A 19220-nucleotide genomic window follows, 5' to 3' on the forward strand; every position below is an offset into this window, starting at 1 on the left:
CACTTATTTATGCATCCATCTTTATTATTTTTGTTTTGTCTGAGCAGATTCCATAATTTATGAGTCCCTGAATCCTATTTTTAGCGGTTTCAAAGTCTAATACCTTTTTACCCACCTCTAATTTTGATACTCCTACTGGTTTCCATATCATGTACCTTATGTGCTCTCCTTGATACTGTCAACCAGCAGGAAAGAGAATAGTAAACCAAGAAGAAAATAGGAAGAAGAAAGAGAGGAAGCACCAAGGTTTAATGTGGTTTGGATTGGTAGCCTACAGATTCACGACAAAATGTCCACTCACTCAACCCCAACCCCACACAACCAATGGTTTAAATAAGCAAAAGACCAAATTATATCAGAATTTCACACAGGTGCCTCTTCTTCCCATATATACATACAAGTCCCCAAAATTTATCAACATTACAATTTTACCCCTGTAACGTCCAACTGATACTCCTTCTAGTATCCATGTAATGAACTCTATGTTCTCTCCTTGATACAGAAACTAAGACAAATGACATGGTTGTGTTATTAATCTGTAAGTATCATCATCATTGTCATCTAAGCCTTGTGCCAACTATATGTCGTTGACTATATGAATCCTGATTTATCATTCTTTTCTGTTTAATGCTATATCCATTGTTAAATTATGAGCACTTAAATCATTTTTTACTACTTTTAAAACCATGTCCGTTTTGGTCTGCCTTTAGCCTATCTAGCCCCTTAAAATTGTAATAGAAAGCGTCTTCTTACGGGCTCTGAAGACCGTCTTCTATCCACGTGACCAGACCATGTTACATTGTCTCATTTATCACCTAGTTGAGATACTCCTAGGATCCTTCAAATGATTTAATCTCTGTCCCTATCCTTTTTCACCACACTCGTTTTTTGGGATTCGGCTTCAGTCCAGGCACGCAATATACGCGCACCGTTTGCGCAGCATGAGGACGCGCCACACGTCTTTTATTCATGTGTTGGTTTAATACGTGCGAAATGAATTAAACGGAGTCTATCCTTCATGCCGTTAGCTTCTCATTAGTTCCATTCCACTTCCTGCTCGAGACTAACCTGACTCTGCCATCGCCAGTCACTCTCATTCTCTCCCTTTCCAACTGGCGGTGATTAACAGCCATCACCGGCAACCCCCTTAGGTTTTTCGGACTCTGCCCTTATAGAAGCCAGACTGTTATCACTGGCGACTGATAGAAGCCAGACTCCTGTCAACGGTAATCATTTAGATTCGCCTACCCTTGCTGAACAAGCAAGAATGGAGGATTCTATGGACAAAGGAGTCCGATGAGAGAAGAGATGACCACTGGAAACAAGAAGTAGAGGTGTCATCGTCGTTGTCTCATGTTTTCTCCCTCTGCCGCTTGTGGAGTCAGTTTCAACCTTCAATCTGGAGAATGTCGTCTGCAGCCATGGATTGTTCATGGTGGCACTGAACCAGTGCGACCCATGACTAAGACCTATCTTCCAGTGCCCATTGAGACTCTCTGATGAAACCACTTCCATTCTCATCTGCATCTCCCATCCCCCCAATTCCCCTTCTCTCCATGTCCGCATTCTCGACACCAGTTCCCTCTCTCCCGACGATCAAGAAGTTCTGCTGGTACTCAACTATCTACCTACTTGTAGTGTTGCCCTTCTTTCTCTTCCTCCAGTTTATTAACTTAGCGTGTGATTGTTACTTTCAGGCTCAGGTAGTGCGAATGCTGTGATTGTCGGACAATGATGAAAGGACTATAAGGGGGCTTCACAAGATCCACCATGAAGCCAAAGAAAGGGGTTTTGGCAGAAAGAGTACAAACAGAAATATGTAAAGTATACAAAATACAAGGTTTTCTTCTCTACAAACAGAATTCGTCCTGAGTTCAGCTTCAGTCTAGGCACGCTATATACGCGCATCGGTGATGACTGTTTGTACTCTTTCCGCCAGTGATAACTGTCCGGCTTCTATCAGGGCAGAGTCCAAAATACCTGAGGGGGTCGCCGGTGATGACTGTTGGTAGCCGCTGGTTGGAGAGGGAGAGAGTGAGAGTGACTAGTGAGGGCAGAGTCTGATGAGTCTCGAGCAGGAAGTGGGATGGAATGAATGAGAAGCTAGCGACATAAAGGATAGACTCCGTTAATTCATTTCGCACGTATTAAGCCAATGCACAAATCAAAAGACGCGTGGTGCGTCCTTGTGCTGCGTGAACGGTGTGCATATATAGCATGCCTGGACTGAAGCCGAACTCCATTTTTTGGACATTTTTCTTGACTTCTCAACACTCTTCTCCATTCTGCAGTTTTGGATTTACAGCTGCTTTATAGAATTTTCTTTTTAATCTATATGGTATTTGCTTATTGTATGAGACCCCAGATGCTCCCCTCCATTTTTCCCATCCTCTATATTATTCTATTAATATATAATTGTTATTCTGATTGTATTTTCTTTTTTAATGTACCAGGCTTCTCGTGATGTGGACACCAGATTTTCAGTCAGTAAAGGAGTCAATGATACTTGTACAAAAGCATGGCTGGAAAAGATGAGAACACTGTTCATTAGTAAAGGGTCAGGATTCTCATCTCGCAGTGTGATAACAGGGGATGCTTATAAAGGAATTAATGAAATAGGTCTTCCATCAGAAGTTGCACAAAGGATTACATTTGAGGAGAAGGTGAGCATACACAATATGGATCATTTACAAAAGCTGGTAGACAATAAATTGTGCCTAACTTACACAGATGGTCTGTCCACATATTCATTAAGAGATGGGTCAAAGGGATATACATCTTTAAGAGTTGGCCAAGTTGTACGTCGGCGGATCATGGATGGTGACATTGTTTTTATTAATAGGCCTCCAAGTACACACAAACATTCACTGCAAGCATTTTCAGTATATGTTCATGATGATCATACTGTGAAAGTTAACCCCCTTATTTGTGGGCCCCTTGGAGCTGATTTTGATGGTGATTGTGTTCACTTATTTTATCCCCAGTCTTTGGAAGCAAAGTCTGAGGTTTTGGAACTATTTGCAGTTCAACATCAGTTGCTTAGCTCTCATAGTGGAAATTTGAACTTGCAGTTGGCTAATGATTCCCTGTTGTCGCTTAATATTTTGTTCAAGAGATTTTTCTTTGACAAAGCATCTTCACAACAGTTAGGAATGTTTGTTCCAATGGGCTTACCTCAGCCTGCCTTGTTGAAGGCCCACCATGATGACCCTGTATGGACTGCCTTGCAGATACTGCAGACTGCTTTACCTTCTTGCTTTGATTCTTCGGAAAGGAGATACTTGATTAGTCAGAGCGAGATATTGAAATTTGACTTCAACAAGGATGCCCTGCAGACCTCCTTTAATGAAATAATTAATTCCGTTCTCTTTCAGAAAGGCTCCAAAGAGGCACTTAATGTAGTCAATTCTTTACAGCCACTTTTGATGGAACACATATTTTCAGTTGGTTTTAGTGTCAGCTTGAAGGATTTTTCAATTCCAAGAGCAGTTACAGAAGAGCTCCATAAAATGGTTGAAGTCATTTTACCCCTGCTGCATCATTTGAGATCAGAATATAATGAAATGGTAGAGTTGCAAGTTGAGAATCATCTGAGAATTGTGAAAGTTCCTGTTGTGAAGTTTATTTTAAAATCATCTATTCTGGGTAATTTAATTGACTCAAAAAGTGATTCATCCATTAATAAGGTAGTTCAGCAAGTTGGGTTCTTGGGCTTGCAATTTTCAGATAGAGGAAAGCTCTACTCTAGGACTTTGGTGGAGGCCTTGACTTCATTTTTCCGTAGTAAATATTGTGTTAATAGAGATGGTGAATCTCCAGAGAGCTTTGGGCTAATTAGCAGTTGTTTTTTTAATGGTTTGAACCCATATGAAGAGTTGGTTCATTCCATTTCTTCTAGAGAAGTGCTTGTTCGGTCATCTAGAGGGCTAACTGAGCCTGGAACTTTGTTTAAAAATTTGATGGCCATTCTTCGAGATGTTGTTATCTGTTATGATGGAACAGTGAGAAATGTATGTAACAACTCTTTAATCCAATTCGAGTATGGGGCTGACCTTGGAAATACTCCTCCAAGTTTCTACCCTGCTGGTGAACCTGTTGGTATTTTAGCTGCAACTGCAATTTCAAATCCTGCATACAAGGCAGTTCTTGATTCTTCTCCAAGTAATAATTCGTCATGGGAGCTGATGAAGGTATTCATTCGTTTAAGTTGTTAAGTTACAATGGCACAATATCTTAGTTTACTTATTTATTTGTAAAATCTGTGTGTATTCTCCAATTATACATGCATAAATTTGTCTCACTTTTCCTTCATTATTTGTAGGAAATACTACTCTGTAGAGCTAGTTTCAAGAATGATCTAATTGACCGCCGGGTAATTTTATACTTAAATGATTGCGGTTGCGGGGGATACTATTGCAAAGAAAAGGCTGCGTATATAGTTCAGAATCATCTGAAGAGAGTCAGTCTGATGGATATTGCAGTTGACTTCTCTATTAAGTAAGTATTTTATTCAGTTTTATTTTTCTTAGATATTTGAACACCATGTTGTGGTAATAGTCTCATCATTTTTAGCTGTGTTCTAGTGACTAGATGAAACTCTGTGCAAAAGAAAAAAGGGGAAGGGCCATAAATAAGGGAGAATGATGGGCAGGAGAAAAAGATGGCTCTCCCATCCCAGGCAATTCTATTTAGATGTTGTCTTACTATGAAATAATTGCCCTGCCATTATACTTGGACATGATTAAAATAAAATGAAAGTCATTATAAAAAGACACTACTGCATCTTGTACTAAATGACAATCAACCTCTATGTACTCAGTCTTCTCATGAAAACCTAGATTGGAGTAAATATGAAGTATGAACTGCCACATTGCTATCAAAATACAACTTTGTAGGAGCAGTCACAGTAAAGCCAATTTCTTGGAGTAAATATTATAGTTAGACCAACTCACACATAGTATGGGTGAAGGATGTGCAAGGTTGTCCTGAAGGATGTGCAATGCCCTGAGGCAGATATCTCACTAAATTTTGGAGTAAATATGAAGTATTTCCATTTAACATGGTTCTTCAATTTCTAAGTGGCCATTAGCCTTGTATATCAGGCCATTTCCAGGATTCCCTTTCAGATATCTCACGATCTTTGTAACAGCATCACAATATGGCACTCAAGGATTTGGCATAAACTGACTTGACACATTGTTTCTAAACAAGATGGTCGGCCTTGTGATTGTTAAATAATTCAGTCTTCAAATAAGTCTTCTTTTACCTCTCTGAATTATCACCCAAGTCACCTTGATCTCCACTCAATTTGGTGTTATGAAATTGGTTGAAATTGATTTTGACAGAAAACAACAAAAATAGAGGGAAGGGGAAAAATATGATTGGAACTAGGAACCTTTAGTTGTGAGGATTTTTTTAAGCATTTTAAACATGGCTGCACCAGCTAGAAGAGGTCTCAAGCCACTCAAGCAACTTGGAAGCTTTAATGAAAACTTACAAGTGGAGCCATTGGTTTCTCCTCTCATATGTTTTAGTAACATTGGGATTCTCAAATCTATCTGGAAATTGATTTGTTATACTTGTAGTTTGCGGCACTCCAGAAATTAACAAAAAACTTCCAAAGAAAGAAGGGGAGAAGCTGTAGGGAGAAGAGAAAACCAGAGAGAAGAAAGAGACAAAAGAGGTTAAAATGGGAGGCAAAAGTTCTAACTGGTGCCCCAATAGATGCATTATATATTCAATTTGAATACATTTAATTGACAAAAATACACCCACCACCCTAATAAGATGTGGTCCCAACTCAAAGTTAATTAGACTACTCTGACTAGGTGGCGTTCTGTTGGTTTAAGTCTGAAGTCTGAAAAGCAAAAAAGAACTGACAGAAAGTACTTTGAAAATTTGTGATTTTTTGTTTTGTCTGATATTTGAATGTAGAGAGTGTTGTTTTAAAATGTGAATGCTGAATTTTGAAAATGGATAATTCATCATTATGCCCCCACAGTTGAATATGAGAATGAATATTTATAGAACAATAATATTGAAAAAATAATATTAAAAAATATTTCCATAATAATAAACAAATAATAAAACTATAAAATAGTAATAAAATAAAAAATTAATAATAAGAATACTAATAATCATCAGCATACTGCACCACCGCCAGCACCAACAACAACAACGAAAACAAGTATTAGAGTATTGATATTGGGTATTGTATCGGACAACTTGGATACCAATATGGATACGCTTTGGAAACTCAAGGATATGGACGAAAAATATGGAAATTCTTGGATACGCTAGGGGAATGCATACAAATTAGCAGTCCTCTGTAGGAGACTGTTTACCTCTTCCTCGTATTTTATTATATCTGTTTTTTTCTCACTAATATAATTTCAGTTACTGATATAAACACTAAATTTAATGTCAAAATAGCCACAAATAATGTATAATGTATAAAAACATAGAAAAGATAAGGGGAAAGAAAGTGGTTTGCCACCTTGCCCCCTGCCCCTTCGGCTGGGGGGCTTCGCCCTCCAGACCCCCCCCCAGCACTGTACATGGTGCTCACAGTTTTATCCATGGATGAATAATATATTGGACAATAGAAAAATGTAAAATTTAGCCAAATTAGAAATAATAGATTGGACGATTAAGGAATTTAAATTAATTAAATAATCTACATTACTTAAGCTAAATTAGGAAATTAAGCCAATTAACTAAATTAACTATTTTAGTAAATTCAGTAATTAAACAAATTGTTTAAGTAAAATTAGTACATTAATTATTTAAGTAAGTAATAAATCAATTACTTCATTTTACATTATTTACATGGTTGCCTTAGTTTTCTTAATCAATGTAATTTACTTGCAATGTTTTATTTATTTAAATTAAGTAATTAAATGTATTAAGTTAAGTAAAGTAGGTTAGTTAAGTGAATGTACTAAATGATGTATATTATGTTAATTAACTAAACTAAGTAAATTATGTAATATCATTACCTTGTTAATGTTGTTTACTTAAATTTATTTATTAACATATAAGTTAAATCGGTTTAGTGTATTAATAATTTTATTTAATTAATTATTGACAACAAATACCATCTACACATGTACTAAATTAACTAAGCTATAATAAATGTTTGAGTATAAATAAAGTTGGTTATTCATTGAGAGAAGATGGGAGAGGAGAGAAAGTTCAAGATGGCGGGGAAATGGCGTTTGGAGCTGACCATTGAAGCCAAATACTTCTTGTTCGAGCTGGGAAGGACAATGGGGAAGTCTCACCTGAAAATCAGAGAAGGGAACAGGGCAACAATTCTTCTTCTGGAGGAGGCGTGTTTGCCGTTGAAAGGTTTTGTGGATGGAACTGTTTTTTCTTTACAGGAAGAAGGTTGAAGAAACTCGATGACTTGTGGGAGGAAGAAATTCGAATCAGTGTTAAAGAGGAATGGAAACAGGTGGTTTAAAACGGTTACAGAACATTTTGACTTTAACAAAAGGCAAGTTTTGTGTATTCCGGAAGGCCAGAAAAGGAGAGGGTGGGCTTCCTTTTCTTTTAACCTTCAAGTTTTTCTATTGGAGGTCGAAGGGAGAGTGGAAGAAATTCCTGGTAGGAGTTGAAGGACTGTAATTTGTCCCCTCTCTGTGCTCAGGTGCCTTGCTTTAAGCAAAACAATGAAGTTGTGGTGGCTAGCTCGACTGAACTTCAGCGAGTTGCTATTGAAGAAGCGAGAGGGAGTTGGGAGCAGAGGGTGGTAGAAGATTGGACGAAGGTCTCAGAAGTAGTTGCCGAAAGGTTGGGCTTAGAAGATGTTGTTTTATTGCCCTTTGCTGAAAGAATGTTGTATTAGATGTTGGCGATAAGAAACTGAATCTCTGCACATTTAGTGTAGAGGGAAGTTTGATACAGGTTCAGAGCTGGACTCCAGTTTGCAACGAAGTAGTACCAAGAAGTGGCAGCTTCTTGATCAAACTTCTTGGTCTTCCTTTCAACCTTTGGAATGAACAAATCCTAAAGAAAAATGTCGAAGCGTTGGGTGGAGATCTGTTGTTGGCTAACTTAAGAAACCTGCGAGCTGTGGAACTTAAGGTTGCAGGGATCATGCCAGAAAAATTGCCTTGAGCCATCAAAGTTCTCTCAGATGATGCCTGGTTTAAGGTTTGGCTAGCCTCAGAAGATGAAGTGTCGCTTTGGGGAAGACGAACAGAGGTTGAAGGGACTGAAGAGTCTGAAGGATGGTGTACACGTGGCCTTCAGGGGATGGCGGGTAAGCCTGGTGCGTGTGGGCGGGCTAAGGAGGAAGGGGAACAGTCACAAGGGCGCCCCAATCCTCGAAGCTTTCCGTTTAAGGGTGTTGATTCAAATTTTTTTGAAAGAGGGTGGCCCATCCTATGCTGACGTGGCTAGAAGGGGTAAGGCCCGGGCGAACTCTTTTAAAACCTCTCTGTCTGAACCAGCCTTAAGGAAGTCTGAGTCGGCCGGTTCAGCGGGTGAGCCTATCATTACGAGTAGCCCTTTAGATTGCCCACGTGACAACTTAAGTCATCATGTGGGGCGGGGTAGGCCTAGGGCGATGATAGATGAAAACTATCATCTATCATCGTCTAGGTTTCGTTCTCTCCACTATGGAGGGGTGTAGGAGGTTAGAATGGCAGAAGGTTGCCGTCCCTTGAGCTAGGTTTGACGACTGGCTGGCGACGAAGGAAAACACCAAGTTTCTGATCGCCTGAACCCACACTATTCGAGACTTAGTACAGAAGAGAAGGAAGAGGAAGGAAGAGGTTGACGAAGGTTGGATTAGTTGTGGTTCAAATTCTGACTATGATGAAAGCTCGGAAGCTTGTGAGAGTCTAGGCAGTGCGAAAGACGAAGATCGTTTTGAAGAACAGACCAAGGATGCTTTCAACCTGGATCTTTTGTTCATAGGGGATATGGTGGGGGAAGAAAAGGAGGAGGGGGAGAAGCAGGCAATTGAAACTTTCAGTATGCAACAGGGGTCTTATCCCATTCTCGGCTGAGCCCCTCCTAGGTTCTAGTGCTTTACAAGAGGCCAAAAAGAAGGTAGATTGGGTTGTTTAAGAGCTGAACAAGGGTACTTCACAGAGAGGTGCATTCTTGGGTACAGAAATGGGTTTTTGTGTTGATACAGTGATGGGGAAATTTTTCCCCCAATTCGGAGAGACAGAGTGCTCCAACTTCTCAAAAAAGGAAGTGACAACCACTTTTTCTCCTACGCTTTCTCCTCACATCCCAGCCTCAGGTAAATCCTTCAACTCTATCAATTCAGTTTTTGTTACTGATGAGTGCTCTATCTCCCTTGTTCCAGATTCTTCTCTCTACCAAGAGTCGGAAGCCTATGGTTTGAAAGCCACAATGAGTCTACAAGGGGAGGAAGTGGGTGAAAAAAATGGCAGAGGCAATAGTTTGGGAAATCATTGAGAGCTTTTTGGGTGAAGTGGAGAGGAAGGAATTACAAAAAGGGAGCTTAGAGAGGACAGAAAGGGCTGGTGAAGGTGGTAAGAGTAGGAACGAGTTGTTCCCTATGAGTAGGGAGTGTGTAACCTTAAAAAAATGGAAACTAGTGGGGAAGAGTCGGTTGCAGAGTTTGTGAAAAAGTTGGGGTGCAAACTGAAGAATCCGAATGACCTAAAAACCTACTTGCAAAAACAAGAGGACAGCAAGATGAAGAAGAGAAAGCTGAGTGGAGTGGAGAGATTAAAAAGAGATATTGAGGGGGACAAGAAGTTTGAGGTGAAAGGGGATAGAAGAAAAGGGTCTAAATAGATCTTGGAGGAGTTAGGGTTGAGACCAAGAGTTTAAAATGAGAATCTTAAGTTGGAATTTGAGCGGTTTGGGCAGCTTGCGGAAGAAAGCAACTATTAAAGAGGTAATTAAGAAGTTTAATCCAGATGTGGTAATGCTTCAGGAGTCCAAAAGAATGGACTTTGATTGTAGATGGGCTAGGAGTGTGTGGAGATCCAGGGGAATAAAGTGGGTGGTTGCTCCCTCGTGGGGTTCCTCATGAGGGATTGTGACCTTGTGGAAAGAAGAATTACTCATAGGAGTGGAGGAGCTAATCGGAGATCATTTTGTCTCCCTAAAGTTCAGACAGGTGGATGATGGGTATGAATGGGTACTAACAAATGTGTATGGCCCCAATGACTATAGGCAGAGGGAGAAACTTTGGGAAGAACTAAGTGATATTAGAGGCCTCTGGGAAGGTCCTTGGTGTGTGGGTGGAGATTTTAATGTAGTGAGATTTACAAAGGAAACTAACAACCCCAGACAGAGAGTGACAACAAGTATGATGAAGTTCAACCAATTTGTGGACTCCTTTGAACTTAAAGAAATTCCTCTCCTAAATAATAACTTCACTTGGTCCAACCTTCAATCTAGACCAATTTGCTCTAAGTTGGACATATTTTTGTTCTCAACAGATTGGGAGGAACATTGGGGTAATCTTGTTGGAGGTTTTGAGGAGCTTTGGTTTTTGAGGTAGTTGGTGTAAGTGGATTTGGGGATATGTCAAGACTTGTCATTATTCTATCCTGGTAAACGGCACTGTGGTTGACTTCTTTCCTACGTTGAGAGGCCTAAGACAAGGATATCCTCTTTCCCCTTTTCTTTTCTCCCTGATTGTTGATGTTTTTGGGAGATTGATCCATAGAGCTGACTCAAGGAATCTGATAAGAGGGTGGAGAGCAGGAAGGGAGGAGGTTCCTTTAACACATCTACAGCTTGCAAATGACACAATTCTGTTATGTGAAGGAGGAAATATTAATTGGATCTGGAATCTAAAGTTGGCAATACATCTCTTTGAACAGATTTCTTATCTCCAGATGAACTTTGATAAGAGCGGTGTGGTGGAGGGAATGTGGATGTAAGGGACCTAAGGGAATATGCAGGTGAGCTAGGATGTGCAATCTCGGATTGGCCCTTGACATACTTGGGCCTCCCTTTAGGAGACAATCCTAAGAATGTAAGCTTTTGGAATCCGATAATGGAGCGGTTTGAGAAGAGGCTGGCGGCTTGGAAGAGAAATTATATTTCTCTAGGTGGGAGAGTCACTCTTATTAGGTCTACCCTAGCTAACCTACATGTCTACTATTTGTCAGTGTTTAGATACCCTCAAAGGTTTCCAATCTTTTGGAAAAATTAATAAGGAATTTTCTGTGGGAGCCTAGAGAGGAGAAGAGAGATCATAGGGTGAGTTGGGAGGTGGTTACTAGGTGTAAAAAACTAGGAGGTCTTGGGATTGGTAATTTCAAGAAAAGGAATATGTCTCTACTAGGGAAATGGTTGTGGAGGTTCTCAGTGGAAAGGGATAAATTGTGGACTGAGGTTGTGGCTAGCATACATGGGATGGAAGACAATGGTTGGGATCCTGGAATCATGGCAAGGGCCACAACTGCTTCTCCTTGGAAATCCATTCACACTCTGCTTCTCGTCTTCTTCCCTTGGATAAGGTATGGTCTAAACTTTGGTAACCGAATAAAATTCTGGGAACAACTTTGGGTTGGGGATTCTCCTCTAAAGGACCAGTTTCCTTCCTTGTATGCTCTATCAGATTTGAAAAATGAACCTATCTCTTCTTTCTTGGTTCCTTTAGACTCCACTTCTAGCTTTGGGTGGAACCTAGGCCTGCTTAGGGCAATTAGGGATACAAACTTGGATGGCTTGGTATCTTTGCCTGCTTCCTTTGAGAATGTTTTCCTAAATCCTGCTAAGGAAGACACTAGATTTTGGACTCCTTCTAGCTTTGGTACTTTTTCTTGTGCCTCATTTTTTGAAACCCTAACTCAGCCTCCTTTCCCCTTTGGGTTGTCCTTTTTGGCTAAAGAAATTTGGAGCAGGCCTATTCCTCCTCAGGTTGGCTTTTTTTGTTGGGAAATTTTCTTGGAAAGAATTAACACATTTTACTTACTTCAGAGAAAGATACCCAACTATTGTCTACTTCCTAATAGATGTACTCTTTGTAAAGCCGATGGGGAATCTGACTACCACCTCTTAGTCTCTTGTAAGGTTGCTAAAACTGTTTGGGAGTGGGTTTTCTTTTGCTTTGGGTGTTATTGGTTTCCTCCGGAGAGTGTCCAAAGGTTGTTCTCTCCTTCTTTCTTCAGATGGCCTAAGAAGCAAGGGAAGACTATGTGGAGGAGTATTAGGGCAGCAGTGTGCTGGTCTTTGTGGGAAGAAAGAAATTCACACATTTTTTTAGACAAGGAAAGAACCCTGGAAGAACTGTTAGACCTAATCCTTTTAAGGGCTGCCCACTGGCTGAAATCTTTGGAGTTGTTCTCAGACTTTCTTGTGGTTGACTTGCTAAGAAACTGGAAAGAGATTGCTTCCACTGCTAGATGCAAGAGGACTCTTTGTCTCTCTTGGCCCCCTCCCCCCTCGGGTTTCATTAAGTTGAACTTTGACGGCAGCAGTGTAAGGAATCCAGGACCCTCTGGGATTGGAGGAGTTTTCAGGAATGAGGTAGGGGTTGCTATTGCTCTATTTTCTGACCCTATTGGAGAAGGTGACTCTCTTAGGGCTGAGATCTTTGCAGTGTTTGGAGGAATTCGAAGAGCAAAGGAATTAAATGTCAGTCAATTGATCCTGGAAGGTGATTCGAAGGTGGTGGTTAACTGGTTGAAGAAAGAGGACAGTGGTTTGTGGAACTTTAACAATGAAAAGAAACAGTTCTTATGGATGTGTAGGGACATTAAGATCCAATACAGCTGGGTGAAGAGGAGTGCCAACTCATTTGCGGATGGGTTGGCCAAGCAAGGGGTGAATAGGGAGTCTGTATTTTGGGCTAGTTTTTAAATTTTTCTCTCTGTATTCTCTTTGTATTCTGTATTTGGGGAGCTAAGATATTTTATCTCCTCTCTTGTATACATTCTCCCTCTTTTCTCTTAATTTAAAGAAGCTGGTGTTATTGATCAAAGAAAAAATGTTTGAGTGTAAACTTATTTATTAACATATTAGTTAAATAAGCTTAGTGAATTAATAAGTTAATTTAGAAAGCAAACAAATTAAATTTGTATTAACTTTTATTATGTGAAATAATAAATTCAGTTAGGATTTATTAATAAATGGTTATCATTGCTCATGTATTAAGTAAGGTATAATGAATAAATCAATGTTTAAATGGGTACGTTGTACCCGTATAAAATGATGGTGTGGTTGAGGCACATCATTGAAAATGGGTCAATGGTGACCTGTTTTTATTGCCTTCTTTACCCGAGACACAAAAACAGGTTTCAAGAATCCAAGATTGTTTGCATGTTTTCTCTTGGCTGTTTCAACTAGAAAGTGGTCATGGATGATGTCCAAATGTAAGAGGGAAAAATATAACCCTCTTACAATCTTGGATGAGAATGATGGAGAAAGCTCAGTCTGATGTTGGAGAAATCTTCAATGTACCTGGTTGAACGCTGGACCAAGTTGGAGAAACCAAGTTATAGTTTTATTTCTTCTGGATGTAAAGAAATCTCTGAATTAGATTGAACCAACACCCCCCCCCCCCCCCCTTCTGCAACTGATGAGAAAAAAAAGTGAGATGAAACAAATAATCTCAAGACTTAAACACAAAACTGAGTAAGATAGAAACCTATTGGTCTCAATGTGGCAGTTGTGCTCTAAACTCAACTGTTAAGGCACTCCTCTTCACCCAGCTGTATTGGATCAGAGTTAGTATAACACAAAAGTGAGTAAGGTATCATCCTTTTAGTCTTACTGTGACAGTTATACTAACTCTGATCTTTTCTCACGCATCTCCTATTTCCTTTGCAATGAAAAAGGGCTCCCTCACATTTTTCAAAATGCTCGAGAAAAGGAGTAAAAAGATAAAAAAAAATGTTGTTGATACGGATTTTTATCTGATTTAGACATGTTGTCAATGGTTTTCTGGTTAGCATTCTTCTAGGTGGTCTTCAGGTATTATAATGCTTTATATCTTGCTAATTTCAGGTATCAAAAGCAGTGTATTTTTCCTGGAAATTCTGTAACAAATGCAGGACTTGTTGGTCATATTCATCTTGATAAGGTTGTTTCAAGTCATCCATTTCATTATTTTTCCTTTTTGGTTGAAAACTTGGTATTATGCTGGGGAATATTGAACCTATATAGTCTTGAACAGATGAGTTTGAAGGCATTGAACCGAAGTATGGCTGATATTCTTAAGGACTGCCAGGAGACCCTCAATTCTTTCAGGAAGAAGAAAGACCAGCTTGGGCATATACTGAGGAGGGTCCTTTTGTTAGTTAGGTATGGTTTTGTTAGGTGGAATGAATGTTATATGTTTGTGGCTTTGTTGGACAGACCTTTGACCTTCAGCTATATTTGTTTGCACTAGTACAAATGCATGGAAGTGCAAATGAAAAGAATGCATTTTCTAATTAACCTTTTCCTCAAGTTTTACTTTACTTTGCTTGAGGTTTTATTTTATTGTATCTACACTGGAATCAAACAAAATAAAGTAAAAGCTGGAAATAAAAACACATCAGAATTTACACTCAAATCATTTGCAAACAAACCAGGCCTTAATGATTTGGTTTGCACCTGAACTGTTTTGGTCTTTTGCTGCAGTTGGAATTTGTCATGTTTTTTTTTTTCTTATTTTAAATGATCATTCTAGTCTTATTGCATATTTCTAGCTTGACTTTTTTCTTTTCTGTTTACCAAAAAGGGAATAGTCAGTCTAGTCTTCTTACAGATGTCTAGTTGAGTAATCCACTTGTATTGCTTAGTTGGAATTTCACTCTTGGAGCCTTCTTCTACATGAATTACTGTCAAGTTCCTTCTTTCTTTTTTTTCTGTCTTGGCCTATATTTCTTGTACTGTAAGGAGTTTGAGAGACTTTCGAAGAAGGGAGGTGGTTAGGAACTTGGTGAAAGGGGGAAGGGAAAATAGAGTATCTGTGGCTGTGAAGGATATTAGGGAGTTTATTCAAATAAATTGGTTGATAAATAATAGAATATTGGGCTAAAAATTTATATGGTCCAATGTTCAAGATCCGCCAATATTAAGAAGATTGGACATGCTTTTATTTAATGGAGAATGGGAGGAATTATTTCTTTTGGTGGTACAAGAGACATTGGCATTACCTTTCTTGGACCATACACCAATTCTTTTGAGGAGCTTCATCATATTGGATGGCTCAAAACCATTCAGATTCGAAAATATGTGATTGGGTCATCCACAGTTGATGCAATCCTTAGAGGACAAATGGAGAAATTATTGAATTCAATGCAGAGAAGGTTATATGGTAATTAAAAATCCGATGTTGTTGAAGGAAGACTTAAAAAGATGGAATAGAGAGGTGTTTGGAGACCTGGGAACAAGAAAAACAGATATCTTGAAGATGTATATTTGGACAAGTTGAAAGAAGAGAGTAAATGAGTAATCTATCAAGAGAAGGGAGGAAAGAAAGGGAGGTGTTAAGGGAGGAATTGCAGAAGTTGAATCATGCAGAAGAGGTTATGTGAAGGCAAAAGTCCAGGGAACTGTGGCTAAAAGGAAAAAAAAACACTGTTTTTTTCCATGCTGTGACAAGAAATAGAAGAAACAAATTTCATCTTCAGGTTGGAGGAAGAGCGTAAGGTGGTTTGTAGGGTGGAAAAGGAATTACCTTTCCTTGGGGAGAGAATACAATTAATTAAGGGAGTCTTAAGGTTCCATCATCATCCGTGGCAACCGCAATTGAGAAGATGCAAAGGTGTAAGGGTTGGAAAAGAAGTATCACTTGGTCTAATGGGATCAGGTGTGTAGAGGTAAGAAGGATGGAGGTTTGGGGATGGGTAGTGGCTGTAATTATGGGTAGTGGGTTTTTGGTGGGACATGAAGGAGGTGAAGTGAGCTTATGGGGTGTGTGTTTGGAAGGGATTATGAGTTTCCAGTCTGCCTTGCTGAATTTTGTATCTTATAAGTCAGGTGATGGTTCATCTATAAAATTTTAGGAAGATGAATGGTTGGGAATTGGTAGATTGTGTAATATTTGTTCATGGTTGTACATATTAAGTACGAAGAATGTGGTGCCCAAAGTGTAGAAGACCTCTATTTTATTGGGAAATGGAGGAATGCATGAATTGGTGGAATGATAGTAATCCAAGGGCTAATTGGGAGGGTATGAAATTCCATTGGAAGTTAAAGGAGGTAAAAGGAAAATCAAGGAGTGGAATATCCTTCAGTTTGGCAGGATTGAAGATAGAAAGTAGGTAGTAACCAATCAAATTGAGGAGTTGGATGCTAAGGAAAGGGCGGGTACCTTTTGATGTGGGAGACAAGCAAGAAAGATGAGAGCTTAGGAAGCAGTTAGAGGACATTCTGTACAAAGAGGAATTTAGTTGGAGGCAAAAGTCTAGGCATAAGTGGGTGAAAGAGGGAGACAAAAATACTAAATTTTTTCATGCAATGGCTAATGGCAGGAGGAAGAGTGTGATCTCTAATTTGGAGATTGATGGGGTGTCTCTTACTAAGCAAGGTGAGATTGCTAGGGCTTTTATGGAGCACTTTAAGTCAATTTATAGAAGGCCCTTCAATCAAAGAATCTGGACAAAAGGTTTGGATTGGCCAAAATTATCGGAGGCTAAGAAGTTTTGAGGTGGAGGAAATAAGGGAAGCAATTTTTTTCGATGGATAAATCCAAAGCACTAGGACCAAAAGGATTTACTATGGGAGATACTGAAGGGGAGGGGGTGATAAATCCAGGGGCTGAACTCAACTTTTATTGTTTTGATCCCAAAGAAAGTTGGAGAAAATAACCCAAGTGACTATGGACTTATTAGTTTGGTTAATAACCTGTATAAAATTATTGCTAAGATCTTGTCTAGAGGAATAAGATAGGTGCTTCCAGATCTAATCTCACAAAATCAAGGGGCATTTGTGGGAAATAGATAGGTTGTGGATCAATTATTAATTGTCAGTGAGCGTGTGGAGGATTTGAGGAGAACAAGGAAGAAAGGGATGTGCTTAAGTTCGACTTAGAGAAAGCCTATGACATGGTAGGTTGGTCTTTTTTAATGCAAGTAATGGGTTATTGTGGTTTTGAGGAGAAATGGTGTAAATGGACCCTTGGACTTTTGCCTCCCATAGTGGATCACTTTCTGGCTATTAGGGGAATGGAACAGTAGTGAATGGAATAATGCATGTCATTATTTCATCTTAGTGAATGGAATAGTGTTGGATCACTTTCTGGATATTAGGGGATTTACACAAGGGGACCCCCCCCCCTCTCTCCTTTTCTCTTTACTTTGATTACAGAAGTTTTGGGGAGATTTATACAGAGAGCAGATTCAAGAAGCCTAGTGATGGAGTGGAGGGTTGGAAAAGATAGAATTCCTATCACCCACTTGCATTTTGCTGATGGTACAATTCTTTTCTATGAAGGGGAGGATGTGAGGTGGGTTAAAAACCTAAAGCTGGTAGTTCAACTATTCGAAAAAATGTCAAACATGAAGGTTCACTAAAAGTTTGTTTGGTGTCATGATGCCCTATGAATTATTTGGGGATGCCTTTAGGGGATAATTTGAGGAAAGACAGTTTTTGGAGCCCTATAATTGATAGGTTCACTAAAAGGTTAGCCCCTTGGAAAAAGAATTACTTATCTCTAGGTGGTAGAATCACTATGATAAAGTCTACATTGTCTAGCTTGCCAGTGGGAATTTGGTCTTATCTCTAGGTGGTAGAATTTGGACTCTAGCCCCCTCTGAGACTTCCTCGTGTGCTTTCTTCTTTTAGTCCCTGCTGCATTCAACCAACAACTTTGTACAAAATTTTCCAGCAAAGGAAGTATGGGGTGGGCCAATCTCCAAGGATTGGAGCTTTTTGTTGGGAAGCCTTCTTGGAAAGATGTAATACTTGCGACTTACACCAAAGTAAAAGGCCTTTATGGTGCTTGTCTCCAAATTGGTGCATTCTTTGCAAGGCTAATGGTGAAAACTCCTACTTATTAATTTCTTGCCCTTTTTCTTCTGAGATATGGGACTGGTTTCTTTCTTTATTTGGTCGCAGGTGGATCCCTCTACCAGACATTCAAAGCTTGTTGACTACTTTCCTTGGATGGCTGAAGAAAAGGGGCAAGACTATGTGGAGGTGTGTGAGGGCTGACATATGCTGGACTTTATGGGACAAAAGAAATTCAAGGACATTTTCTGAAAAGGAAAGAAATAAAGAAGGTATTATTGAAGCAATAACAGTTAGGGTGGAGGTGGCAAACTCCGCTCCTCATTCATCTGCCTGTCCTGTGTGGTCACCACCAGCCCTTGGGTTTATAAAGTTAAATTTTGATGGGAGAAGTGCGGGCAATCCGGGTCCCTCAGGTGCAGGAGGTGTTTTCAGAGATGAGAATGGGAAGGTGATTGCAATGTATTAAGGTCCCATTGGGGTTGGGGACTCTCTCAGAGCTGAGGTTTATGTTGTACTAGAAGGCGTAAGGAAGACAAAGGAGCTGATATACAAAATCTAGTTGTTGAAGGGTACTCAAAGTTGGTTTTATGTTGGTTACAAAAAAACAATGGACTTTGGAAATTAGCCAATGAGAGGAGGGACATTAAGTGGCTGACTAGGGGGTTGGAAATCCAGTTTCAGTGGGTGAAGAGAATTGCAAATGCCTCTGCAGATACTTTGGCAAAGCAGGGGGTGGGAAGGGATCAAATGTTTTGGGCTATATTGTAATTCATTTTATTGTTCTCTTGGGGAGAGTTAAATCATTTTACCTCCATCTTGCCAGAATTCAAAAGAGTCAAGAAATTAATTCTTTAGTTTTGCTTTTTTCTACTGATGAATTGTATTGATTCATTCTATTTTTCCGGAACTTGTATATTTGGGAATGTTTGTTCCTTTTTGTTTGGTTGTGATATCTCATCACTACTTTGGATGTACCTTTTATTTTGATTAATAAAAATTTCTTGTTATTTATTATCATAAAAGGGTTTCTGAATTGCTATCAAAGCAGAAGGTTATCTTGCTTTTCTTTCTTTTCTCCTGCTCCTTTCTTCCTTCTTTCTCACTTGATTGCAGATTTTCGTTTCTTGGTTTACCCAATTGATAGAAGACAAGTAGATCAACTTACAACTTGACAGAAGAAATTGGTTGTAAGTTTCATGATGGGCTAAGCCAAGGGGCTTAGCAGCTTTTTCCTTTGTAGGAACGTCTCGTTTCTTTTCTACCTTTTTCTTTTTAGCTTTTTAAGAGAGTTCTTATTTGATTCATTAGCTGACAATAAAATTACCAGA

The 19220-nt window shown here is 39.3% G+C and overlaps 1 protein-coding gene across 3 annotated transcripts in view; it reads left to right on the top strand.

Moving 5' to 3' along the window:
• NRPD1B (nuclear RNA polymerase D1B) overlaps nucleotides 1–19220 on the top strand; it is an 84003-nt gene that overhangs the window by 46233 nt on the left and 18550 nt on the right. For all 3 annotated transcript variants that reach the window (XM_010247762.3, XM_010247761.2, XM_010247764.3), the window contains exons 10-13: nucleotides 2454–4190; nucleotides 4322–4497; nucleotides 13957–14032; nucleotides 14126–14253. In XM_010247762.3, the coding sequence (XP_010246064.2) occupies nucleotides 2454–4190; nucleotides 4322–4497; nucleotides 13957–14032; nucleotides 14126–14253 (2117 nt within the window). The remainder of the gene's footprint in view (nucleotides 1–2453; nucleotides 4191–4321; nucleotides 4498–13956; nucleotides 14033–14125; nucleotides 14254–19220) is intronic.

This window comes from Nelumbo nucifera, chromosome 6 (assembly GCF_055504915.1).
Source record: "Nelumbo nucifera cultivar China Antique chromosome 6, China Antique-T2T, whole genome shotgun sequence".
NCBI classification, from domain to species: Eukaryota; Viridiplantae; Streptophyta; class Magnoliopsida; order Proteales; family Nelumbonaceae; genus Nelumbo; species Nelumbo nucifera.